The 27,549-nt window shown below is 40.8% G+C and overlaps 2 protein-coding genes across 8 annotated transcripts; both read left to right on the forward strand.

Moving 5' to 3' along the window:
• The first annotated feature begins 245 nt into the window (after nucleotides 1-245).
• LOC101756586 (TATA-binding protein-associated factor BTAF1) lies at nucleotides 246-13,676 on the forward strand. Its single transcript, XM_004960939.1, has 29 exons — nucleotides 246-518; nucleotides 833-982; nucleotides 1,301-1,395; nucleotides 2,271-2,488; nucleotides 2,589-2,646; nucleotides 3,171-3,252; nucleotides 3,967-4,313; nucleotides 4,666-4,774; nucleotides 4,851-5,433; nucleotides 5,523-5,655; nucleotides 5,756-5,824; nucleotides 6,011-6,222; nucleotides 6,487-6,727; nucleotides 6,935-7,108; nucleotides 7,210-7,635; nucleotides 7,712-8,149; nucleotides 8,276-8,395; nucleotides 8,476-8,961; nucleotides 9,142-9,680; nucleotides 9,909-10,398; nucleotides 10,555-10,623; nucleotides 11,050-11,154; nucleotides 11,242-11,460; nucleotides 11,549-11,803; nucleotides 11,920-11,969; nucleotides 12,243-12,352; nucleotides 12,429-12,511; nucleotides 12,899-13,111; nucleotides 13,198-13,676. The coding sequence occupies exons 2-29, from the start codon at nucleotides 934-936 to the stop codon at nucleotides 13,366-13,368; spliced, it is 6,144 nt and encodes a 2,047-aa protein (XP_004960996.1). The 5' UTR covers nucleotides 246-518; nucleotides 833-933; the 3' UTR covers nucleotides 13,369-13,676.
• Nucleotides 13,677-15,370: 1,694 nt separating this feature from the next.
• LOC101757003 (chromatin modification-related protein EAF1 B) lies at nucleotides 15,371-27,099 on the forward strand. 7 transcript variants are annotated; one of them, XM_004960945.4, is made up of 22 exons: nucleotides 15,371-15,651; nucleotides 16,106-16,364; nucleotides 16,439-16,536; nucleotides 16,626-17,958; nucleotides 18,028-18,147; nucleotides 18,285-18,539; nucleotides 18,791-18,976; nucleotides 19,133-19,213; nucleotides 19,544-19,610; nucleotides 19,976-20,550; nucleotides 20,632-20,691; nucleotides 20,793-20,850; nucleotides 20,978-21,117; nucleotides 21,922-21,957; nucleotides 22,036-22,116; nucleotides 22,404-22,541; nucleotides 23,014-23,130; nucleotides 23,697-23,797; nucleotides 23,958-24,182; nucleotides 24,271-24,634; nucleotides 25,157-26,554; nucleotides 26,754-27,099. In XM_004960945.4, exons 2-21 carry the CDS (start codon nucleotides 16,197-16,199, stop codon nucleotides 26,483-26,485), a joined length of 5,532 nt encoding a protein of 1,843 aa, XP_004961002.1. In that variant the 5' UTR covers nucleotides 15,371-15,651; nucleotides 16,106-16,196; the 3' UTR covers nucleotides 26,486-26,554; nucleotides 26,754-27,099. The 7 variants fall into 7 exon arrangements, with proteins under 7 accessions (XP_004961002.1, XP_004961001.1, XP_004960999.1 ...); XM_004960944.4 differs by having other exon boundaries at nucleotides 15,372-15,651; nucleotides 25,148-26,554; XM_004960942.4 differs by having other exon boundaries at nucleotides 15,372-15,651; nucleotides 20,638-20,691; nucleotides 24,271-24,661; nucleotides 25,148-26,554.
• The last annotated feature ends 450 nt before the right edge of the window (nucleotides 27,100-27,549 follow it).

Raw genomic sequence — 27,549 nt, forward strand, 5'->3', positions numbered from 1 at the left:
GGCCAACACCCTCGCCCGCCAGCAGCCACCCGAGCGTAGCTCGCTCTTCGTTCGTTCGTTCCTGATCGGGGGAAACAAAGCACCAACCTGCGCCTTTTTTCAGGCCCATTGGAAGCCCAAATGTGCATACGGGTTAGCCCATTTTCACCCACCCGATCGTCAAGGAAGGAAAAATCCAACGCAAAAGCCTATATAATAACACCCAGGCGGCCTGGCCACGACCTCCCAAGAGCCAGAGCCATAGGCAGCCCGAGCCCCCCCAGCCCCCGACTCGACTCGACCACCTGGCCGAGAAGCCAGGCCACCGAGACCCCGACCCGGGGCTCCCCCGGCTGGGCGCGCGCGTGCGCGGATTGGGCTCCGCTAGCCACCCCCGACCCCACGCGCCCCTCCCCCGCGAGGGCTCCCCCCTCCGCCCTCCTCCACCCCTCCCCGCGATCCCCTTCTCCCGCCGCTCGTCGCCCGGCGCCGCCGCACCCGCGCCTCCACTGGGCGCCTCTCTCCTTCGCTCCTCTCAGGTCCGTCTCTCACCCCCCTGCCCTCGTGCGGTTCCATGCGGCGCTGATTTGATTACTAGATTTGAAATCCAACTTGCAACCGGCCTCGTTGTTCGGACGAGCGCCTCACGGGCGGATTAGTTTCGAGCCTTTGCAGCTCCGCCTGGTCCTGCCCCATGCATGTCGCTTCCGCCTTCTATCTTATTTTTGGGGGGTTTTTTTCCCTTGGGAGGGAGGGATTTATTCATTTCGTTTTCACCATGTTACGTATTCTGTTATTGCAGCGAGCTTAATGTTGTTTTTTCTTTTCCTATCTGTGCCTCCTCCTTTCGCAGAGCTGGTGTAATTTACCTACTAACTGCTGACTAAAGGTGGTGAAGTATACCTTCCCTGAGTATACTTCCTCGGATGACACGTCTGCCGGTCTGCATCATTTATGGCCCAGAATTCGTCCCGTCTTCACCGCCTCCTCACATTACTAGACAGTATCCTTTCATCTGTTTACCATCTGCTCTTCAGAGAATATTTCGTATGTGATTTTGCTATAGCTTTTTGCTAGTATATTTAAAATAAGCTTACAGTTCGCAAATGAGTAGATGTTATTATAACTGCTAGCTTGTACTGCTTCTCGAAAAATTTAAATAACCTGCACCTTTGCTTGGTGAAATATGCAACTAACCATGCTAAAATATACCAACTCGATATCTCTATGGTAAGTCGCTAAAATAACCGTCTAGGGGAGTCATTCAGGTTTCTCTGTCGGCTTATCTCTGTCCATGTGAAATTTCTTTAACATGACCCAGCTGGTTCGACACAAGCGACAAGGTTTGCGGCTGCACGCCAAATTGGAGAAATTGCCAAGTCCCATCCCCAGGAGTTAAATGCGTTGCTCAAAAAGGTACAGAGGTGGCCTGGATGTTGCCAATTTTTCAGCTCTCCAAACATGGAACCTTAGTGTTAAAAAATGTGTTGTGCTGTGTAAGATCCGATGTATAGATTTGCTAGAATACCCAACCACCTCAGCTGCTTAAACTCAGCTGTATGATAGTAAAAAAATGCGCCAAGCTGTTCTCTTGTTATGCACTTCTGCTATGTTTGCAATTCTGTATAAGTTGACTGATTAAATAGCAATGAGAACTGTATGATTTGTGTATTTTCTGTTTGAATTTTCTGTTGTTTAAAGAGTCAATAGCTCCAGTAATGTCACCCGTATCTTTCTTTTTCTTTCATTCATGTTTATTACAAAATGATCCCAAATGGCTGAACATACGTGAGGGGCATTTACACAAATTCCCCCCCCCCCCCCCCCCCCCCCCGCCCCCCCTCTTCAAACTCATAAACAGTGCTGTGAGAAAGAAGGAGAAGGTGCTTGGGTCAGCGGAGGCCCCCATGCAGCCTCTCAGTGGTGGCTAGCATTGTGACCAAGAGCTATCATGCTCTGATGCTATTTGCCTTGAAAAGCAATGAAGCTTCCAAATTGACTATATCTAAAAACTTAATGTTCATGATGTACTTTTGCACGAAACACCCTGCACTGTATAACAATACAGTACGCATAAATGCACTTTAAACACTGTTGATACGTGATGTCATCTCATGTATTTGAGGTAGTCTGTCTAGGAAGTCAATACTGCTTGCTGTACTATATCTATGATATAAACACTCTGCAAAGTGATATCTGCTGTTGATATTCTGCCGTGAATCAGTGATTTTCTTTGTATGTGTTCCACACATTATTTGGCTGAACTTCATGTTGTTGTGTGTTTACTTTAGGTTTCTCAATACACTCGTAGTAAAAATTGGGACACAAGGGTTGCAGCAGCCCATGCTATTGGTGCGATAGCAGAGAATGTGAAACACACATCATTAAAGGACCTATGTGCTTCTGTGGAAGCAGAAAAACATGCTTCTGGGTTGTCTGATGGAAGTGATGATGCTGGTTCATTGCCACGCACTGATACTGCAGCAACGTCTGATCTTGCTTTTGGAAGGTTTTGCTGGATTTAACCTTTAATGTTCAGTAGACTTCCCCACTTTTATTTTTCCTTTGTGTCCTCACTAATGCTGTTTCATTTCTATTCATACTTGCAGCTTCGACATAAACAGGGTATTGGAATTTGGATCTCCGTTATTGGCATCGGGTGGACAGGTGTATTCTTTGTACCAATATTTTTTACTCTCAAGATTTAATGAGTAGATTAAAGATTTAAAGTAGCTTCGAGTTTCTTTAAGGACCCAGCTTTTTTAAGATCTAATTCACATTTCCTTATGGCGGGCTATACACCATATACACCCTCAATACATTCTTAACTAATGTATCAACACTTTTGATTATTCATTTCCCATAATGTTGTAAATGGATAGCAGACATTAAATGCTGAAATAGATTTTATCTCTTTCCCAGCATTCTCATTGGGTTGTACAGTTATTTACTGGTATTTTTAATGAAAAAAAATGAGTGGGCGATGGATAAATGTGACAACATGCAGCTCATCATAATAAGAAAATATCACACAAGAGAAGCTCAAATTTCCTCACTTGGTCTGTATCAACATGCATTTTATTACAATTGCTTGTAAGGATAAAACTGACTGTTCCATTTCAAATCTTGTCTTTTTTTGTTACTGTAATCTGTGAATTTTGCTAACGGATTTGCTTGTATTTGACTGCTAGGAATACGACATTGCAAATGACAATGGCAAGAATCCAGCAGAGCGCCTAGCTCGCCAAAAGAAAAATCTTCGGCGCCGTTTAGGTTAGTTTTTCCTTACTTTAGCAAGGTCAATAGTCAACCTCATGATTTTGACCATGTTCCACATTATGGTTTTTCTGAATCCCCAGAGTTTAAATTACATTTGTTGATCTGTTGCTTAAAAGACCGAGTAGCTTTTTTGCAGTTGATAGTGATCTGAATTTCACATTTAAATGTATGTATTGATTCCTCTATTAACACATGCCTACCCAATTTAATAGAAGGTTGGCTTAGCTACAATACCTTTAGAAGGGGCAAGACATATTTAGCTCTAGCTAGATTTTGTTGGGTCTATTTTTTTTAAAAAAGCGAATCTAGAGGAGGTTCTATACTATAAAATGCAGGGAGTGCACTGCAATCACGTTTGAATATACACATTAGGGATTGCTAGAAATCTAGCAGCTGAAGTTTCAAGTGAGTTTCTTCAACACTGCTTACATCTGTTGGATTTCATCTGAGATATGGAGACATGGCTGGGGTTTAAAAACATTGAAATACTGCTTAAAAAGAGGCAGTGGATAAGCTAGTTTCCCTATGCCACTTCATGCCACTTCAAATCTTGGAGTAGTACTACTATAGTCAATATGAAATACTACGTGGCACTGTGCTGCTTCCATCTTGTCTTGATGATGTGTATGAGGACATATACTTTGCATATACATTAGTGTTTGCAATGCTTACGCAGCTATTTTTGTTTTTGTTTTTGTTCTAGTGCAGGACTGGATGTATGTGAGCAGTTTATGGATGTCAATGATGTTATCAAAGACGAGGATCTTCTTGCCCAAAAAAATTATTGGGGTTCACATGTACAGAATAATGGATTCCATTCATCCAATACAGGTCGTAATATTCAGCAATTGGTTTCCACCATGGTTCCTAGGTATCACAAGCAGCCTAACTTTCGCTCTAGGCGATTAAGTGCCAGGGAGCTCAATATGCTGAAGCGCAAAGCAAAAAGTAGTGCAAAAGATCATACAAAGACTGTATCTGAGGAGGATGAGGTTACACTAAAAAGTTCTGCACCATCCAATGGAGCTACTTCTGACCAAATTGGTGCCCAAAATGTATGAATTATCAGTCATGCCATTTTGTCTATAAGATCTTCGGATTTCCTGAAGTGTTTGTTTGAATATGAGTTATGTTTGTGATACATCATATTTAATGTAAAATAGATTCCTGACTAATCTGAGGGCTCAGTGGAGCTATTTTCTGCTCAACTCTTATAGTTCTTAATTTCTCTTTATGCCATTGCTAGCACGGCTATGTCTACTCATGTGGCACTGTGCTGGTGCATGGGTGGGTGTGCTACCACTCGCACTAGAATGTTGTGGCTGTTGTTTTGTTCTGGAATTCATATTAGTTCGGCCAGAGCATTCTTTGATGGGTTATTTAGTCATTTCCATTACCATGTTTCAGGATGCATCTGATATAACTATGGATGAAGACAATCTGGAGTACAGTGAAAATGGGAGATGGCCTTTTCAACAATTTGTGGATCAGCTTATTCATGATATGTTTGACCCTAGTAAGCTCATCTGATCTCTGAATATGTCTCACTTTGTCTTTTGCTTACAATATTTTAACTTCGCGTTGCATTTTAGTTTGGGAAGTTCGCCATGGCACCATTATGGCTTTAAGGGAAATTTTGACACATCAAGGTGCTTGTGCTGGAGTATATTTTCCTGATCTGAGCCTGCCTTCTTCTATTTTGGATGGTAAAACCAACTTTGATTCTCTCAAAAGGGCGCATGGTATTGATCTAAATGAAGATGTTCATGTGGAACACCTCGAACCAGCATCGAAGAGGCATAAGAAAGAGGCAAATCCTTCTGAATTTATGTATATGGACTATGATAAGGAGATCGTTAATGGTGGTTATTCAAAAACAGAGGCAGATCTGAGCAATGTGCCTATAGTATCAACTGGTGAACTAAGTTCTGCTCATGTAAAAGTAGAGCCTGAGTTCTGTGTTGATGACTCAACTGACCCCTGTAAAGGGGATTCATCATGTAAACCAGTACATGAAAAACTCAACTCCATTTCAAATCCAAGTTCTCATATGCATGCTCCAGAAAATTCAAAATTCATGAAACTGATGAAATTAGCCAAATACTCATATATGAAGAACTGGGAATTTCTTCAGGATTGTGCAATTCGCTTCCTTTGTGTACTTTCACTGGATCGGTATGCTTCTCTGGACTTCCAGATATATGATCAACATATATGCTTTGTTGTCTTTAGCCTTATTTCTTCCTATCTTGTTCTGTTTTCAGCTTTGGTGATTATGTATCAGATCAAGTGGTTGCCCCAGTTCGTGAAACTTGTGCTCAAGCACTTGGTGCTGTGCTGAAGTACATGCACCCTTCTTTAGTATGTCATACACTGAATATCTTGCTGCAAATGCAGGTGTGTTGTAATAGTCATTTGTCTCATCCTCTCAAATTTCAAAACAATGCATATTCACCGTCACCATCTCTCTCTGTCTCTCTGTTCTTTGTTCTTTCAGCGCAGGCAAGAGTGGGAAGTTCGTCATGGGAGCCTCCTTGGCATTAAATACTTAGTTGCTGTTCGCCAGGTAATTGCTAATGAAGATTCAGTGAACTGATAATGTAACACTGTAATTCTGTTCTTGTAATACTGTTAATGGATAATGATACATAATATCAGAGTGGCTGCCTTGTTGCCGTTTTGCCAACTAAATATTTCGGGAGACAATTTTTCCAGTTTGCCGATGTAACAGTATTATTTCTTGCCTGACCAGGAAATGCTTAAAGATTTGCTTGACTACGTCATTCATGCTTGTAAAGCTGGTCTGGAGGATCCTGATGATGATGTCCGAGCAGTGGCTGCAGAAGCCCTAATCCCAGCTGCTGACTCTTTAGTTAGGCTAAATGATCAAATGCTGCATTCAATTGTGATGTTGCTATGGGATATATTGCTAGACCTTGATGATCTAAGCCCGTCTACAAGCAGGTATGCTTAAATTTTGTTTCCCTCATCTGGCTAATGTATACGATTGAATAATGTGCGCAGGTCTGATCACTTGGCCCATTTATTTTTAACTGATTTTTTCTTATGTCTTCTGAAACTGGCCACCTATTACCTTAGTCTTGTTGCACCTGTGGATTTTGTCTTTTGTACTTCTTTATTGCCATTTTCTTCCTTTTAAGTGGACTCTATCGATGTCACTGGAAATGCTTTTGTTATCTGATGTCCTAGTTTTCTTTTCATTTTCAGTGTAATGAACTTGTTAGCAGAAATATATTCCCAGCCAGAGATGGTCCCAAAGATGCTTGGCACCGCAGCTTCAGGGGAAAGGGGAGAATTTGATCTAAACAGAGCAACTCAGACTGCTGAGCAAGAAGACAAATTGACTTCTAGTGAGAACCCTTATGGTCTAGCCACACTGATGCCCCGGCTGTGGCCCTTTATGAGACATAGTATTACTTCAGTTCGGCGTTCTGCCATACGCACACTGGTATGTTTTTTTTTAGGATTCATGTTGGTGTAATTGTGCTGCTGCTGTATCATGCATTTATCAAACTTGTAATTAACCAAATCAGCACCAAGCAATAAAAACTTGCAGTTTTGTTATTGTCATGAGTATTCATGTGCTCATTACAGGGTTTTCTGTATCTCTTATTGGGCTTTCCTAGTTAACTCTGAAGTTTCATTTTCCTTGCAGGAGAAGCTTCTTGAAGTTGGCAACACTGGGAGTTTATCTGGAACTACCCCATCTAAATTCTGGCCGACATCAATATTAGGTGATGCACTGCAGGTTGTCTTCCAGAACCTACTTTTGGAGTCAAATGATGAGATTCTTCAGTCTTCTGAACGGGCTTGGAAACTTGTACTTCAGGTTATTTTTGGATATTGCTTATTTACTAAATGCACATCAGCTTAACAATCTGGTCTAGCATAAAGTGACATTAACAAACACAATTGTCTCAATAATTGTAGTGCCCTGAGAAGGACCTTGAATCTGCTGCGAAGCTATATTTTAGTAACTGGGTACAACTTGCTACCACTCCATTTGGCTCAGCATTGGATTCTACCAAAATGTTTTTACCAGTTGCCCTTCCCCGAGGAAGTCGTTCAAGAGCTGCTGCAAAGATCAGATCTGCTGGGCTAGAGCATGAGTACACAAGAATGATCTCGTTTGGTTCTACAGGGGAAAGTACTTCCCATGAAAGACATTTTGATGTTCCCACAAGTGTTTCTAAGATAATTGTTGGTGCTGATTCTGACAAATCTGTTACTCATACACGAGTTCTTACATCAATGGCCCTTGGGCTTTTTGCCTCTAAGTTGCCTGTAGACTCATGGCAAGTTGTTCTAAGTCCGCTAGCAAATGATCTCATGTCTCTCTCAGGAGTTCAAAGACAGGTATGAGATGTCTCAATCATGTAAAGTATGTTCATGTGTTCAATTACTTTTTAAATTCACGTTTTTGTTGTTCCAGGTGGCTTCAATGGTTATTGTTTCTTGGTTTAAAGATCTGAGGGGCAGAGATCCTGTATCAGTGGGTGCATTGCTAGCTTTCTTATCTTCCGTGAAAGAGTGGCTGCTGGACTTATTGACCTGTTCTGATCCAGCATTACCTACAAAAGACTCTGTGCTTCCATATTCTGAACTTTCAAGGACATACACAAAGATGCGCAATGAAGCTAATAATTTGATCCACTCAATTGATTCCTGTGCTGCTTTCAAAGATTGTATTAGCGGCGTAAACCTTAATGTTGATATGCTGAGTGTAGATGATGCTATCAACTTTGCATCAAAGCTTTTGTTACCATCTGAATCGGATCTTCATTCAGAAAGTGAAAAAACTGTCCTAAATAACATAGAATCAGCAAAACAAGGTCTATTATCTACATCAGGCTACTTGAAATGTGTTCAGGTATGCAGTATTCAGATTACCGTGTCTTCACATTCATCTTACTTGAAAAATGCTTGATATTTATAATTTCCTAATTGTTTGTTAGCAATATTTACATAAGCTTTGTTGCTTGATGTTATTGTGCAGAATAATTTGCATGTGACGGTTTGTTCTTTAGTTGCTTCTGCTGTAGTCTGGATGTCAGGTTTGCCTAGCAAGTTGAACCCAGTCATTTTACCTTTAATGGCTGCCATAAAAAGAGAACAGGTCAATGACTTAGCTTTTCTTGTTATCATTTTATATTTTCTTCATTAAACTTTATGCTCAGATAGTTCTGTATCATCCAGGAGGAAGTACTTCAAGATAAAGCTGCTGATGCACTTGCCGAGCTCATTTTTAGCTGCGTTGGCCGCAAGCCTGGCCCCAATGACAAGCTAACCAAGAATCTCTGCACATTGACGTGCACTGATGCTAGTGAGACACCTCAAGCTGCAATAATTAACTCAATGCAGGTTGTTGAGGACCAGAATTTACTGTCAATTGGAAAACGTTTTGGCAGTCATAGATCCAGGGGTCATACGGCTTCTGGTAGTGAAGAAAGGTCAAAAATGGAGGGCTTTATTAGCCGACGTGGATCAGAGTTAGCTTTTAAGCATCTCTGTGAGAAATTTGGACCGTCATTGTTTGAAAAACTTCCCAAATTATGGGATTGCCTTACCGAGTTTCTTAAACCTGTAAAAAGCAAAGATGGTCTGAAAGACGATACAAGTATTGCACAGCTGGGCAGATCGTATGAGGATAAGGACCCACAGTCGCTCATAAATAATATCCAGGTTTGTTCCATTTAGAGTTAATTTGAATCAGCTGTTTTGGGTGCTTTGTATAAAATTACTATATTGCCTAGGCTTATATCACCTTTTGGTATCAGACCAGTATGCTACATCTTTTTGAATCCTTTACTGTTAGCAAGCTTAGTTCTGCTCACGTTTCGATGTCTTTCCTGGTTTTTTCAGGTTGTTCGTTCAATTACGCCTCACTTGGCTGAGTCCTTAAGGCCTCAACTGCTAAGTCTCCTTCCCTGTATTCTTGGATGTGTTCGTCATCCTCATGTGGCTGTTAGACTAGCTGCTGCAAGGTGCATCACATCTATGGCAAAGTCATTGGCTGATGATGTGATGGTTTTGGTGATAGAGAACGTCATTCCAATGTTGTCTGATTTATCATCTGTCTGTGCAAGACAAGGGGCTGGGATGCTTTTGAGCCTTCTTGTTCAGGGTTTGGCTGTGGAATTGGTTCCTTATTCTCCTTTCCTTGTTGTTCCACTTCTGAAGTGTATGAGCGACCCAGATGGTTCTGTTAGGCAGACTGTGACTCACAGTTTTGCTGCTCTTGTTCCTTTGCTGCCATTATCAAAGGGTGCTTCGCTACCCGGTGGACTAAGTGAACGCTTATCTAGCAGTGCTGAAGATGTGCAGTTTCTGGAACAGCTCCTTGACAACTCCCAAATTGATGATTTCAAGCTCAACATTGATCTTAGTGTTGAATTAAGAAGGTACATATCTAGCATAGAAGTTCTTCTCATCGTAACATTGGATTTATGATACCTTTTTTTTAATCTTAAATAGACAGTAGTATGTTAATATCATAATTTGTGTAAAGAGACAGATTTTATAAGGATTGAATATTTTGTTTTCTCATATGCTGAAATATACTTGATGCATATGTGCAATCCGACAATCTTCCTATGGATGCTTATTTAATATTGTTTCACTGGCTGCAGGTATCAGCAAGAAGGGATCAACTGGCTCGCATTCCTTAGGCGGTTTAAGTTACATGGAATTTTGTGTGATGATATGGGGCTCGGTAAGACACTCCAAGCATCTGCTATTGTAGCAAGTGACATTGCTGAATCGCGTGCACAGAATGATGAGAAAGATCCGACATCTTTGATTATATGCCCTTCTACATTAGTGGCCCACTGGGAGTATGAAATAGAGAAGTACATAGACAGCTCTATTATGAAACCTCTTCAGTACGTTGGTTCTTCACAGGACAGAGCCACACTCCGTAGTCAGTTTGAGAAGTTTAACGTTATCATAACATCATATGATATTATACGTAAGGATATTGATTTTCTTGGGAATATCCCTTGGAACTATTGTGTTCTGGATGAAGGGCACATAATAAAAAATTCAAGATCCAAAATAACGTCTGCTGTGAAACAGCTTAAAGCGCAACACCGCCTTATCTTGAGCGGCACTCCTATCCAGGTAAACTTTTGGTGCAACTGAAACTCTTCTTGATATGTACTCCTACCATTTCATTCCTCTTTGCATTGTTGACTTGACTATCTGTGTTATTTATATATATGACCAATCAATTTCTATTACCTTGTCTTGACTTTGACACATTACATTGGAATGCAGAATAATGTGTTGGAGTTATGGTCTTTGTTTGACTTCCTTATGCCTGGGTTTCTTGGGACAGAAAAACAAGTAAGCTAAGTTTTGGATACAAGTTGCTCTACGAAATAATTTTCTTCTTTATGAAACTCAAAACGAATTTGTACCTTGTGCTAGCAACTTACAAAATCTTAGTTTTTGGCATCATCTTACTAAATTACCACAATATTTTTGGATCGAATGCCCTCGTTTTAATTCTGCTTGTACCAGGCTGCATGATGAATTAATTAATCCAGGTTCGATGGAGGAACCTGGAACAGATACAAACTAAAGTTCAGGGCACCACTGAGTAGTTTGTTATATTGATCGAGGTTTACATACGAATATACGATGATTTAAATGAAGTGTAAATAAACAAACAAACTGATCTGCGCTTTCCCGGAGAGATAATAATTATCTCCGCTAAAGTTGGTCTGTTCTTATCTGAAATATTACACTGAAGGCCGTTATTCTTTACAGTTCCAAGCTACATATGGAAAACCATTGCTAGCAGCCAAAGATTCTAAATGTTCAGCAAAGGATGCTGAAGCTGGTATTCTTGCAATGGAAGCGTTGCACAAGCAGGTTATTAATATTTTATAATAGATTTTTGAAATGATCAATGCTCTGACCTTTATAAATAAATAAATACATTTGACCCTGCTATACCAGGTCATGCCATTTCTACTGCGAAGAACAAAGGATGAAGTTTTATCTGATCTTCCAGAGAAGATTATCCAGGATAGATATTGCGATCTCAGTCTGTTGCAGCTCAAACTTTATGACAAATTCTCCAGCTCCAATGCAAAAGAAGAGGTTTCAACTATAGTAAAAGCAAATGAATCGGAGGAATCTGCACCTCAGCCAAAGGCAACTCGTCATGTGTTTCAGGTGCTGCAGAAATATCATTTCCTTTATTCAGTTACAGCTATTTGTTTGATGGGGATTGGTTTCTAACTAAATTGCTTTTGTAATGCAGGCATTGCAGTACCTATTAAAACTCTGCAGCCATCCTTTACTTATAACTGGAGAGAACCCTCCTGATCATCTTGTGGATCTTCTTAAAGAAATAGGTGTGGGGTCCGGTGGTGAGCTTCATGAACTCCACCATTCACCTAAGCTTGTTGCTCTTCAAGAGATACTTCAGGAGTGCGGTATAGGTTCAGAAATATCAAGTCCTGATGCTTCAACAGCTGTTGGGCAACACAGAGTTTTGATTTTTGCTCAGCATAAGGTATGGCACTTATCAAAATTGTGGACAGCTCACGTCTGTTTTGTTCTTCCAGGCCTTTCATCTTGTCATCCTTTCCAAAAATTTATTGTCTCATGATTCAACTGTCTTTCCTTCAGGCTTTTCTTGACATTATTGAGAAGGACCTGTTTCAATCTCATATGAGAAGGTGAGCTCTATGATATTTTATTTCTTGTGTTGGATGTGTATTGATTTCACTGTGTGGTGCGTGCTTCATGCCTTAATGCCTTCTTCCTTTGCCCCTACTATGTTATGTGCCTTCAAACTTCATTATATTCCAGTGCCACTACAAAACTGTTTAATCTGTGGGGCTGATATGGTCGCCAGTGATATCCCTTTGCTGATTTGGCAGCTTTTGATTATGATTTTTCTTCTGCTTTTTGGGCATATCATCTAATTTAGGAATGTTGATGTCTTGCAGTGTCACATATTTACGGTTGGATGGCTCTGTTGAACCAGAGAAGAGATTTGAAATTGTTAAAGCATTCAATTCAGATCCAACCATTGATGTACTTCTGTTAACAACACATGGTAGGTTTAGAGAACTGGGCTACCGGGGTCTCATTTATATGTTGGGAAAGCTTCGGCTGATTCTTTCTTGTTGCAGTTGGTGGGCTTGGCTTGAATTTGACATCTGCGGACACCTTGGTCTTCATGGAACATGATTGGAATCCAATGAAGGATCTTCAGGTAAGTTTTGCCTGATTTTTCATCAGGATGAGATGCTATCTGTTCATATTAGGTTTTGCTACGCTATTAGTGTTGATGCCTCGAGTTTGTTACTCTGTTTCACAATGTAAGTGATTTTTCTTTGGGAATTGTTCACGAGTCATGGTCTAATTGAAATAAAGGTATAGCTATCACAATATTTTCATTCTGTATCCTAGTTTGATGCTTTTAAAACTAAAAGAAGGCTAAGTTTTAAGACAGTGGATCCTTTGGTCTGTGTGCATGTTATTTTTTGGGGGGTCTTATAGCAAAAGTATGAAATGGAATAGTATATAAAAACTTGACCACGGGGGAGAACTCCCCCCGGGCTTTGTTCTGATGTGGAATAATATTATTCTGCTCTCATAGGCGATGGACAGAGCGCACCGTTTGGGTCAAAGGAAAGTGGTGAATGTTCACCGTCTCATTATGCGTGGTACTCTTGAGGAGAAGGTGATGAGTCTCCAGAGATTCAAGGTGTCAGTTGCCAATGCTGTCATCAATGCTGAGAACTCTAGCTTGAAGACCATGAACACTGACCAACTGCTTGATCTGTTCACATCTACCCCTGCTTCGAGAAAAGTAAAACCCTTGGAGCATTTTATTTTACCACGTAGAGAAACAAGTGCAAATAATTTGATTCTGATCCTCTCTCTCCCCCATACCAGGCATCTGTCCTTCCACGGGGCTCGAGTGATGGCCAGAGTAAAGATTTGAAGAAGAAATCTGGTGGCAAAGGCTTGAAATCCATTCTTAATGGGTTGGATGAGCTTTGGGATCAGTCGCAGTATGCTGACGAGTATGATCTCAACCAGTTCCTTGCAAAGCTCAATGGCTGAACATAGAGGATCACCGGCCCGTGTACAGTGTAAAGTAAATTGGGACGTGCGATCTAGGTGGTTCGCAGATTTTGTTGCCAACCTCAAGAATTTTTTTGTTGTTTGATAGGGGAAGGAAAAGAGAAGATCGCAAGATCAAATGCGACATGGCTAACATATAGGTGGTTGAGGTCACGACCTCAATTTTTGTTTTCATCTTTTGTTAGGAGGCTTAGGTCTGGTCGTCAGAGGCTGTAAAGTTTTTGAGGAGTTGTACATACTCTCTAGGCTTACCTATTAATTAATCAAAGCAGCTCCTTTCAGAATTCCCTTGGGTTACTCTTGTTCTCTGCAATGCTCCTCGTGTGACGAAGGCCCGATTATTGATGGATAAGTTTACTCTGGTACTTGCGAAATGAATAAGGACTCCTCCGTCCCAAATTATACGTCGTCTTAACTTTTTAACTTTTCTAATTTATAGAAAATTATATGTTATTTTAGTTTTTTTAATTTATAGATTTTATTATGTACTTAAATATACTCTATATCTACTAGGAAAGTCAAAACAACCTACAATTCTATTATTCAGGACGGAGGGAGTATCTGGGAAGACTCGATAGGACTCCTTCCATTTCAAATAGTAGACTATTTTATTTTTTTCTGAATACATAATTTTTGTTATATATCTATATATACATTATGTCTAGTTAAAGTATCTCAAGCAATCACTTAATAAATATTTTCAATAACTGGGTAATGAGAATTATCCAATATCCCTTTCATTGTTAGGAGAGTCGGTTTTGCAAGTCTTCTAATAATCTCATCATAATCCAACTACCGTATTGGAAGGACACATCTCTTTTATTTAGGGAGAGTTTGGGGTGAATTATCGGGTTATCCTAATAATTATTGGGAAAAGAGAAAGGTAATGAGGTCTGCTGGAGCATTATTTTAGGTTCTTCTATACTCCAGCGTAACTCTGTTCCAATCCAACTACCATATTGGATGAAGTAGAACCCCGTTCCCCAATCCAACTACCAAATTAAGAGAGTTATTAAAAAAAATAGTGCTCCATCATCCTCTCTTTACTTGTCACTTTCCTAATAATTAATTAACCCTAACTCTCTAAAAATAAAGTGTTGTGCCTGGTAGTTGGATTGGGACAAGATTATTGGGAGACTGAAAACAATTATTCCAATAACAATCCCCGTTAACTTAGTTATCGGAAGATATTTATTGAGGGACTGCTGGAGATACTCTACGTAGCAAAATTTATCTATCTAGAAAAGTCAACGACTTGTAGTTTGGAATGGAGAGAGTGACCGTTAAATGTTTGGTCTTTTGAGCTTGCTGCCAAACAGCTTGCTACTGTTTGGCAGACGCCATTTTTAAATAAAGGTAGTGCAAACTAAGTGGCATTGTTCCAGCTTAAAGCTATTGTAGTCTGATTATGTTCGTAGCATTATTGTTTGATGCCATTTGTTTTGTCACAAAGATGGCATAGAAAGTCGGCTATATTGCTAAGTTCCTAATTTCATGTCTTGTAATTTGAAAAGTGTCGTTTTCTTAATATGAGATGTACAATTCAATATATTGCTAAGTTAATAAAGAATGCGTAGCTCAAAGACTCGAGAGAACCTGTTCAAATGTGGCACAACATCACATCCTCTATCTTGAAAAAAAATTCAAATCTTGCTAAATCATTGAAAAATGCATAACTTAAAATTTGAGGGTCTATTCTAACGCTGCACAACATCTTCTAACTTAAAGTTTTAGGATCAAACCAGTATTTGAAAAGAAATTAGTATTCAATTGCGGTTTTTTTTTTGTTAATATAAAGGAGCCTAAATAGAACAATAAAAACTCAGCTAGAAGATTAAAAGCAAACATGTTAGATGTATCATGTACAGTATATAGCAAGTTAGCAACATATAAACCCCGTGGCGTCGAGTCGCGTCGACTCGAGCCGAGCCGAACCCCACACAACAGCGATCGGGTCAGACCGCACCACGACAGGAGACGAGGCGAGCCGAGCGGACACGGGACGCCCGCACCCCCGCCCGGACAACAACGCACAGGCCCGAACTGCTTCCCTCTCCTCGCGCTCCTTCCCGCCTCTGCGCTCCGCCCCGCCGGCGCCACACCTTCCTCCGGCTGCCGCCTCGCGTCCCGCCTCAGCGGTACAATCCTCCGGAGGCCTTCCCCAGTGCCCCTCTAACCCCTCTGGCCCTCCTCCGCAGCTGCCCGGCCTCCTCTGCCCCAAACCCTAACCCTAGCTCAGGGCGCAGGGGCCCAAGCCCCAAGGTACGTGACATCCTCGTTTGCACGTCTGTTTAGGTCCCCATTCGAACTCGCGTAGGTGCCCCAGGGTTACCTGAGCCGTTGGGATGTGTGGGCAATGGTTATGAATGCTGGAGTGTGCCACTTGTGACTTCTGTCAGAGGAAGCTCTGGCGCAGGATGGAGACGATGACCCTTAGCTTCATTTCTGGTCCATTTCATGCCATTGGGGTGCTCAATTTTTGACCTGCTGATAAGTGTGCCTATGTAATCTCGCCAACATGCCCAAATGTAGTGTAACCTTAGATACATTACAATATACTGGCATACTACACTAGTTTAAATTCGTCCAATAATATATAAAATGCCGAAATGCACACTTGTGATGCACCGTGCCATTGCTGTTATATCATTTTTTTCTTCTCTTGGTTTATTGATGCCATCTTTTCTTTGTTGTTTGTTTGGGATTTTGCTTTCAGTGATTTGTGTTGGAAGGATACCTCTGTTTGTTGGTGCCATCTGCAATACTCTCAGTGACGCGCAGGCAATGCCTGCCTCTGCTTTTCTTCAATGGTGAATGCTGAGCCGTGCTCAATGGGTGGAATTATTGATTATGGTGTTGGAGTTGGCACCAAATTGTCACCCCGCAGTCTGTCCATCGAGAAAGCTCAGGAGGAACTCAGGCAGGAGTTTGATGTTCGTGAAGAACGGAGGAGAGAGTTGGAATTTCTAGAGAAAGTATGCCTGCATCTTGTTATCTCTCGGATTAGAGTTCTGCCATCATTGTACCTACTTACTGTTGTTTATTGCAGGGAGGCAACCCATTGGATTTCAAATTTGTACATGTAGAAACAGTCAGTGTACACTCCGCTTCTCTTACAAATCAAACAGAAGCACAAAATGTGATAAGGTAATGGTTGCTTCCTGCTGTATCATTTCATGGAAGTGTTTATGAATCATAATTTCACTTAGGAGCCTTTTGTTTGCCTTCAATTGCAGTGACGCTAAAGGTAGTTTTCCTGCATCGCCTTATGGAGACTCAGTTGAGAGTACTGGCAAACCAGGAAGTTCACTGTGCCGCGAAACCAACACTGCAGACAATCTTATGCTTTTGGATGGAAGTAACAATGGCATTGCAGAAGAAAAATTTGTAAAAAGAGGAACCAAAAGATTAAATGCAGCCCAACCCAAGCAGTCCTTGCCCAACGATGGTCACAAAAATGCGAAAAAACCTGTTGTTTCAGGTTTATCACGTCTTGGAGACAAAAGCCAGGCATATGTTCGGCGCAACAGGTCAAAGCCAAGTAGGGAGAGTGCGAATGTTGCTTCTGTTAGATCTTCTATACCTCCTGCCAAAGTTTATGAAACTAAGGATGAAAACGGTGTACTACGGAAAAGCAATGGAGGTGATCATGGTGTATTATCTGTTTCTAGTATAAAACAGTCTGGATCAAACTGTGACAATGCACCAAAGAATGCAGCTTCTGATGGTCAGGCAGAAATGGAGTTGGATGGGATTCAAGCAATTCATGAAAGTGAATGTGTGGTGAACGAGGAAGCAAAGCAAGCTGACAACAATAGTAAAGCTAAAGAAGTATCTTCAACTGATGCAAATCACAATCGGCTACCTGTTGGGTGTGGTGAGATCACCGCTGAAGTTGCATCTGCAGAAACCCCTGACACCAGTTTAAAGGTTCCTAGGCCTTGTTATCCTAGTGCATCTACACATGATGAAAGAGAGTCATGTCCTGTTGATGAGAAGGCTGACTATGGTCACTTGGATGAACATATGGCCCATATCCATGCAGGGCAACCTGATAGCAGGAGGAAAGTTCTTGTCTGTGCTGTAGAAGCTTCTACTTCACTTAAAAATGCAGTGGGCCCACCTTGTGAAGGCCCCATGAATATTGTTGATAATCATTCAGATGGGGACACCAATCTTGTTGCAGCGAAGATTGATGTAAAGTCTCATGAAGACCTAGACAGCAGTAGATGTTATAGTGCTAAGGAAAGTTCCGATCTTGTACAGCCTGAAGCCAATAATATTCTTCACATGAAAGATGAAATGGAAATTTGTGACAGTGCAACAGTTGCACAGAAGGACACAGGGTGCCTGTCTTCTGGCCAAACCATGAACATTGAGGAAAGTCCAGCTTCGGATAGGAAAAATAGTTGTGTTGGGGATTTGAAATCGGCCCATCCTATTTCTGATGGCACTGATTTGCCTAAAGCTTTGCCTTCACCAAAATATGGTGAATCTAACTTAGAGAATGAGCTTAAAAAATCCAAGGCATATGAAGATTCTGTTCTTAAAGAGGCTCATGTTATAGAGGTATAGTTATTTTATATATTTTGTTCTTCTCTGGCATAATCTTGTTTCTGAAAGAATAATTTTCCTCAGGCGAGTATTAAGAGAGCTGGTGAACGATCTCATTGTAATATTGCTTTAGAGAAGAGGAGTAAGAGTCACTGGGATTTTGTACTTGAAGAGATGGCTTGGATGGCAAATGATTTCATGCAGGTACTTTCGCAAGTTATCTCCATATTTCTCCTTTGCGCTTGTACGTACATGAATCTGATTACTGTCCTTGGCTAATATGCAGAGTCTTCCTATTTACACTGACTTGATTGCTTTGTTTCATTGATTCTGTTTAATAGGAGCGACTTTGGAAAAGTGTGGCTGCAGCTAAAGTGTGCCATTGGATTGCTTCTGATGGTCGGGGCAAATTTGAAGAAGCAAGCATTCAGAGAAAGCAGAAAGCTGTTATGAAAATCATTGCAAAGGGAATCACGAGTTTCTGGCGTTCAGCTGAGGCTTTACAAACCGCTGACACAGCTAAAATGATGCAAGCACACAATTCAACTATGCTGGAGGAGACGCAGCCTTCTGGAACTAAAGCTGAAAAAGAACATGTAAGTAGAAGTGTGAAACTAGTCTAGCATAACCTTTTCTCATGGTGAAACTAGTCTGGCATAACCTTTTCTCATGGGATATGCTGCATTTTTGTTCATTTCATCGCATATATTCAATTTTTTTAATGCCAATGTATTGAAGGGGTTTTAGAACCTTGAATTTTCAGTTCACTATATGAACTTCGGATTCTTCTTCTTCTTCTTTGCCATTTGATTTGTTGTTGTAAACTCCATGTATTCTATCTGTGTAGGTTTACAAGTCACTGGAAGCCAAAGAATCCAGGCAGCCTCGGCAGTCACAGATTCTGGGTTATGCAGTTCGGTTTCTTGAATATAACAGTAGAGTAGCTGATTCTCATGTGTTGCCTGAAGCCCCACCTACTCCTGAGAGGCTGAATGACTTTGGAATCTTGAAAGTGTCTGATCATCTCTCAGAAGTAAATTATCGAAACATTGTGTTTTTTATGATTAATTTATTTCGTAACTTCATCTTTTGCCCTGATGAACAGTTATAGAAACAATTACTCTGGTTTGCCAGCTATGCATGGATATTAGCAACAGCATTCTGTTCTGATTATTTAAGTATTTTTCAGGAAAGTCTCTTCTATACAGTAGCACCTGGGTTAATGCTGGCATACAGGGAGTCTCTGGAATCTCTTTCTGTGTATCACAAGGTGAAGATAAGCTTTATGCACACTTCCCAAGATTTAGTGATCATGAAGTTTGGTTCCTCCTTTTAGCCTTTTTGCCCATTATGCGGCTTTTGTTAAGTTGTTGAACCTCAAGTTGCACTGCCGAGTTAAGGAAGTTTATCTTAGTTTGGTACTTTGGTCTTCAATTTTTCCTCCTGATTTATAAACATAATAATACTGAGCGCTTTTTTGTGCACTGTATGGCATCAATGCTTAGAGGAACACTGCTTAAGAACACTGCTTTACTTTTCATATTCACCATATTCACCGCTTTGGCATTTTCTTTTGTGAAACATATTTACCAAGTATTAGTTTCAGGAGGTTGGCAACGCTGAACTCAACGATGACTATGAGGCATCTGTGTGTGATTCTGCTGCAGGTAAAATGTATCAGCAGCGTAAATATGTGGCACTCCCTCCGTTTCACAATAGTCGTAGTTCTAGGATTAAAAAATTCTATCAAAATGGTTGGAGCTCTCACATTCCAAAGCATCATTAACTCCATACTCTTTATCAGTGTAGCCAAAACACCCAATCACATCCCCCTAGCCAAATCCACCAGCTAATGGGGATGCAAGCCATCAATGACTGTGATGTACTTAATGAGGGAATAGCTTCTCTATTTAATACTCCTTAATTCGTGTGCTGAAAGCTAAAACTACAACTATTGTGAAACGGAGGGAGTATGTTGTTATGAACTTATGATGTTGTTATGCACTTCATATCCGTTCTAACTTCTTTACAGTTTGTTCAGATTTGCTTTGGGAGAATGCATATGAGGAGGATGAAGGTGAGACGTGTACATATCTTTCTCCTAAAGCATATGATGGTGGTTGCTTATCAAATATGGGCCACAAGAAGAAACACCAAATGCAGCAAAGGATTAGCATTTTAAGGCCATATGAAATTGGTACCGATATGCCTTATGAACCATGCTTGGAAAGCAAGTCAGGGAACCAGCCATTGTTATCGAATGGCAAAAGACCTACTTCTTTCCTTGCAATTCCTCCAAAGCGCATCCGTACAGCTGTTAGGCAACGAGTTGTAAGCCCATTTCATGCTGGTGCTACTGGGCCAACCCAAGTCACAAGTAAGACAGATGCTTCAAGTGGAGACACAAACTCCTACCAAGATGATCAAAGTTCGTTGCATGGCCCATGGAGGAACACGGATTTTGAATCTACAGTTGATTCAGATAGACAACTGCCTTATGATGCTAGCGAAGTGTGCACTAAAGCGAACAAGAAGAAAAAGTTTAAGAAGCCAGGATACAAGATTGCTCAAAATACAATCAATTCCTCTGTGCCAACTTCTGTAAAGGTTAATTCCTCAAGTTTCGTCGGTGCTCTCTTGTTACTCTTATTTGCAATATTTTCTTGAAACAAATTTATTCTCCTGAAGTTTCAGGGCCGTATGTATGATCCAAGACTGCAGGTTGACTTGACTAACAAATATGAGCAGGTTCAACACCCCCACCCCCACCCCCATCCACTCCATCTATGGTAGTGATGGCGCATTGGAGTGTTAGCCCTAACTTTTTTTCTTTCAAAATTTCTTTTCAGAAGGAGTATCTGAAGAAGAGATCAGATGTCCACCGATATGATTCAAATGGGAACAGTGGTACCTCCATCCTCTTTATTTATATATAGTGCTCATATAGCTGTCATACATAAATCAGCTACATGCTCTTGATATCATTTGGGGCATGCCAAATGGCTCACATTTCGTGTATTGATCTTATCCATAGTTGCATATGGTGGTCAACATGCTCCTAAGAAGCTTAAAATGGTGAAGCAAGGGATAGATATTTCACAAGAAGCTTCTCCTGCTAGATTTATAAACTTCATTGCTAATAGGGATCGTGGGAGAAAATGCAAATCACTAAAGGTATTATTATTATTCTCTATGTTGGAATCATATGCTTTTCACTTTCTTGGCCATTACCTTTGTCACATATACTGAATTGACCCTTTCGTCAGCTGTGTTGCCTGTTTATTTGATCCCATGCCAACATAATTGTAGTATTTAGATAGTCCATTTGCTATGTTCTGCGGTCCTCTTACTACTAGTATATAGACCAGTAAGCTACTCTTGTCAATGACTGGTCTAGTCAGGCTTAATTTGTATTTGGCCAATGCGGTTACTGTATAATGGGAAAACTAGGACCAATCTAGAAACAGCCAGTGGATAGACTATGGTAAGAAAAATATTGTATTCAGAAATTTTACTGCTACCTCGTCTTACCTTTTATTGCTCCTTATTGGTGGAATTGTTGCAATTTGTCAAGCAAAGCAGGTTCATACCTTTCTCAACTGTGGTCTAGAGTGAGGGAGTTTTCTTTTCTATGCCCTATGCTTTTCCATTTATTTATGTTCAGCGCATTTCATATAGTTCATAGAGTGTAATCTAATCTATCCTCGAAGCATTGGTAGAGGAATTTTTGGCACATTGTTGCGACCCTTCTTCTTCTTTTTTTGTTTGTTTTGGGTTGTGGGCGTGTGGTTGCATTACCGCATGAGAGTATTGCATACATTCAAGCATCATATTTCATGGATACACATGCTCTACAAGTAGGATTTTCTTTCCCATAATTTTTTTCTTTGTTTACCGTTGCATGCTGCGTTATAGGAAAGGGTAGTGTTTCCCATAATTTGCTAGTATGCTTATCAAAATGTATGGTGCTTTTGGCAGATGACTTCTGGTGGATGGTCAAGCTTCGAGGATCAGGTTCTTTTGTGCTTTAAGTGATATATTTGTTCTTCATTGTGATCTGTGGTAGTGACTTAAATGTCTTGAATATTTCAGGCTCTTGTAGTCCTTGTCCATGATATGGGTCAAAACTGGGAGCTAGTTAGCGACGCAATTAATAGCATCGTGCAGTTCAAGGTACTTTCTTTGTCAGTGTATGCGACATGCTTTTGTCATCTCACTTAAAACATGCAGTGTGAATCTTTTTTATTTATAATACCTGGGTTCTATATATTTTCTGATAATCTGGTTGTAGTCTGGAAGATAGCACTTGCTTTGTTTCTATTTGTAGTAACTAAGTTGCTACTTTTATCCATGCATTTCTGTTGTTTCCTATAGCATTAATTTTTATCATAATAATTTGGGTCACGATTTATCTTCTTTACCAAACTGAATCTTGGGCTTCATATTTTTCTTCTCTGCAGTCTGTACATAGGAAACCTAAAGAATGCAAGGAGCGCCACAAGGTTCTTGTGGATAGAAGTTCTGGTGATGGTGCTGACAGTGCAGAAGACTCCGGTTCATCTCAGTACTACCATAACGCCTTGCCGGGCATTCCAAAGGCATGTTCCCCCACTACCTTGTTTTGTGGGTACCGTTTACTACCAGGCATGTATGTGGGGTGCAATTCACACAGATGTGCCATTGAGCTTTTCAGTTTGCTCCTGCAATACTTTCCTAAAAAATTGTACTATGTCAAGGAGTGGTGCGAAAGAGAATCAAAAAGTTCAGCTGTTCTTTTGCAAATGGTTTGATTTCTCTTGTTCTAGCATCGCGCAGGTATCTTACTTGTAAGGAGTAGGCTGATCCACTCACAGGTGGTTAAGCTCTTTCTTAGTGTTTGTTCGCTATACAAACTATACAAGCTCTTATTGGTGTGTCCGAACCCAATAGACTTAATTAGTCCTTCTACCTATCCGAAGCGCCTCTTTCATTTGGCCGAGTCTGCTTTCATCAACACCACCACGATATCGGAGACTAATTTGGAGTACAGACCTTTGAGTTTCTTAACATTGGTATTTGTATGTTCATCAGGGTAGCGCAAGGCAATTATTCGAGCGGCTTCAAGGACCGAATGACGAAGAGAATCTTAAGGCACATTTTGAAAAAATTATACTACTCATGCAACAAGTGCATGCCAGGCGTAGACAGGTTATTAGTTTCCTTTATCTTCATAATGGAGGATTGGTGATATGCTGCACTTTTTTTTATTATGGCCTACTTGCAAAAAGCTTGGAGTGTTTTTTTTATCTGAAATTTATTGCTTGTTATGGACACTATTTGACTATATTAACTGTTAGAGCTATGCATGTCTATGTAACATGGTATTTCAGTGCATGGACGGTTCTTAATGTATAATTTCGCAAAACTAAAACTTTTCATGACACTGTAACAATAGACTACGACTTCTGATGACTATCATAAAACTTCCAGCTCGACAATTCAACATGTGCCCACATGGCATACAAACAAAATACACACAAACTTCAAGAAAGAGTCTGGATAGGCAAAATGGGAGAGAAGTTTCCAGAAAGCCATGTATTCACCTTGTCATACTTTCTGTCACAGCTTCAGTCGTCCTTCTTTCTGATACTATATTTGATAATGTGGTGTGGTAGTGAACTCTGATGTATTTTTTGCATTCCGCTGCAGACAAGTTAACTACATTACTACTATATCTTACAGTTTTGCCTTTCTTGGATTTTGTTGTCATGAAGGGTAATCGCCAGGAGCTCAAGCAAATCATGCAGCCACATAGTTCCCAGGTTATCGCACTGTCACAAGCATGCCCAAACAGAGTATCTGGGGGCACTTTGATGTATGTCATTGCCAATTTGAACTACTGCTTTAATTTTCATTTTTGGGGACATCTGAAATATGCCAACCTCTATATATGCTATATAGTTTCTATTATCACTCCGTACCCATGAAACAACATCTCAACCTCTTCTTTATGTTTTTTGTCTAAACTTAAACAGGCCCCTGGATCTTTGTGATGTAACAAGTCCAAACCTTGATTCAATTACACCTGGCAGTGTTTACCCAGGTTCTCATACAAATGGAATAACACTGCCAAACCATCACCATCAGGGTTCTGTTGGTCCTTCTATTCCTACTTCAAATCTGAATTCCAGGTTACCAGGCTCTCCTGGTTTAGTTCTGGGCAGCAATTCGCCGTCACCTTCAACATTGAATACTCCTAGGTAAACGATCAAGTATTCTTCCCAGAGGTGTTAAATGGAGTGTGTGTAAAGTTGGTGCATAATATTGTTCTTTGTGCCACTGGTACAGGGATGCTCAGAAATATGGTGTTCCTAGACCTACTTTACAGGGTGATGAGCAACTGAAGATTCAATTTAATCAGATGGTCAATGGCAGAAATATTCAGCAACCTGGAGGTCCTGTTCCTGGAGCATTTCCTGCTGGGGTTGATCGTGGTGCTCATATGATGCCTGCTGCCCATGGTATGGGAACGGTGGCAGGACTAAATCGAGGCATGCCTGCTGCCAAGCCAGGCTTTCCAAGGATTAATTCACCAGCAATGCTAAATACAGTTTCATCTGGAAATATGTTGCCCAACAGTGGGCAAGGTGTGCCCAATGCAGTAAGTGTCCATACTGGAGCCATATCTGGTCCTGGAAACTCAATCCTGAGGGTACGCGATCCTATGCAGACACTTCGTGTGAGTTCCTATTTTACGTTTCGTATGCTTATAGATTGCCTAAAATGGACGGAACTAGCATCTTTGTTTACCATCTCCAAGCCACACACCCCACTGTTTTATGTTCAGGTTTACTGAGCGTGGCTTGCTATTTATTACTGCACAAATTTAACTAGCTGCATGTATGTAAACCAAAAAAAGTCACATAGACCTTTTGTTATAACATTGCTGTTCAGTTTTTCTGTTTGAGATTTCGTTTATTCATTTTACTTCGTTTGATCAGTATTCTATATACTTCTGTGTGTATTACCTGTTGAAGTTTGAAAAATGTTCACGCACACTGAAATGCATCTTAGCTACATTTGGATTACTTTTGTCTGTTGTGCAAGTTAAATTAAATGGTGGTTCAAGTAATTCTTGTAGCAAATTTTAAATAACTGTGCTTAAAGAGAAGCTGCCCTTAATAAAAAAAAATGGTGGCGTTGCTGATGATAAATTCTCTTGTAGCCTGTTCAGGGTATGGAAGAGCATAGGCAGATGCCGGAGTTTGACATGCAGGTTGCACAAGGAAGTAGCCAAGCTACCGTCCAGTTCAGCAGCATGAATCCATCATTCTCGAGCGTTGCAGCTTCACCTGTTCAGCTACCCCAACAGCCACATCAGATGTCACAATCATTACACATGTTTGGGAATTCACACCCTTCTCAGATTCAGGGTACTACTTCAAGCCCACAACATCAGGCCTATGCTTTGGCTAAAGAAAGACAAATGCAACAACGTATGGCACCTCAACAGCATAGTGATGTTTTTGGAGCAACTGCAGTACCCAATGTACAGAATAGTACTCAAATATTACAGCAGAACCAAGCATCTGCTGCCGATTCAGTCCCTTGTTCACAACCACAGCATCAACGACGGCAAACTGCTCAAAAAGTGCCGGATAGCTCTTCATCTCCCAACCAACCTGCCAGTACTACACAACAGAAGCAGAAGAAACAACAGGGACAACAGCAGTCTAGACAAAATCAGCAACAAAGGAATCAAGGTAGTCAACAAGCTAAGCTTATGAAGAGCTTAGGACGAGGAAACATGCTAATGCCCCAGACTCCAATTGATAGCACTCCAGCCAATGCTGCTTCCACTCCACCAAAAAAGCACGTCCCTGAAAAACTAGTGCAACATGGCCAAGGAGTTTTCCCTGCTAATACAGTACCAACTCCTTCAACGCCTCAACCTGGGAATCAACCTAAGCTAGTCACTTCGTTGCCTCAGTCACCAAAGAAGGTGCAAGATATTGGTAACCAAGGCTTGATGCAGGGTTCTTTGAGTCAGACTCTGTTAGCTACACAACAAGCTCCACTTCCTTCTAAATCGACATTGACCACACAGCTGCAGCAACGGCAGATTAATCCATCACAAAATAGCATCGAGAGAGCAATGGTGCAACAAAACCGCCAAATGAACTCTGACTGTAGGACAGACTTGCACATAGATCAAGTCCAACACAATCAGATGGTCCCAACATCTTTGCCACAGAGTGCAGATTCAGGCAGCCCTGTAGTGCCATTGGTGAACCCACAGAAGCAGGAGGTATCACACAATCCAGCTTCAGTTACCCCATCATCGAAGCTGCTTACCTCTCCTAAAGATCCTTCTTTGGGGAATGAAACACTATCTAGCCAAGAGCTGCTGCAAAGACAAGTTTCTGGTGGTTTTCCTATTCATGGTCATGGTGTTGTTGGCCAGTGGAACCAACAAGCTAGGCAGCTGTTGCAGTCTCAGCATCAGCAGAGACCAGTTGTTCAAGGCAGTGTATATACTCCTTCAAATTCCGGGCCTGGCTGATCATTAATTTATTTGGGCTGGTCATTTTCAGATAGCAAGCCTTCTTTCCATTGTAAAGTTACTGTACAGGTATTTGCTCTCCGATGTTGCTGTCGCTTTGATTTTTCCATCCATCTACTTGCGCATTAAACACTAGTGTTCTTCATTACATAGATGGGCATATTAGGGGTTTGGAGCTGCAAGATAAAATTTTGAAACCACTAGGAGCAAATGTCATTAGCTCTTGGGATTTTGTTTGCTGACCCTGTGATCTTTTATCTGGTGCCAGGTGTCCGTTCTTTGGAAGCTGTGGACGATAGTGCTTAATTTTACTTGGAGCTAGCTAATTGTACTCACCTTGATGTCAGGTAGATAATTGTTTGTGCCATTTTAGACCCCATCTTTCGAAGTTGGGTTATTTTGCTGTCTGGAATGTAGAAGATAGGTGGAGGTGGTGGTTAGATTGTAACCCAGAAACCTGGGCCCAGCTGTATATTTTGATATGAGGTCCGTGCTTCTAGAGTCAGGAAGGAGAAGGAAGTCGGGATTAATTATTTATCTTGTGTATGTATTTGTAGTTATGTATGTTTAACTTTAGGTTTGTGAATGCAAAAGAGCTCTTTTTGCTAGAAGTGTTGTCTGATGCTGTTATGTCTGGGTTTGGGACAACGAAGCGAAACCAATTGTTGGAAGTGGATTACCTGCATCGGTTATGCACTTGTACTGACCTTAAGACGTTTATTTAGGAGAAGCTAATTTAGTTCAAAAAATGAACTAACTAATTAACTTACCGGAAGGGGAGCCTTTTGTGCTGGATTTTTGTAGGCAACTTAATGGTAGGGGCAACTGGCTACAATGTCATCTTGGACGATGATGGATTGCCTAGTTAATGATTATGTATTTGTGGGATGATGATTTTATCAAGTTAATTTGGTTTGAACTCTCTAAGCATGTTTTTCTCTCCTTTCTGTCTTTTGATTTAGTTTCATATAGCTACATGGATTTAAATAAAAAAAGGGTCAATGTTCGTTTAGGAGCCACGAAACAGCTAGCACCTACACGAGCTTGATTTAATGAGCTTGGCC

This window comes from Setaria italica, chromosome III (assembly GCF_000263155.2).
Source record: "Setaria italica strain Yugu1 chromosome III, Setaria_italica_v2.0, whole genome shotgun sequence".
NCBI classification, from domain to species: Eukaryota; Viridiplantae; Streptophyta; class Magnoliopsida; order Poales; family Poaceae; genus Setaria; species Setaria italica.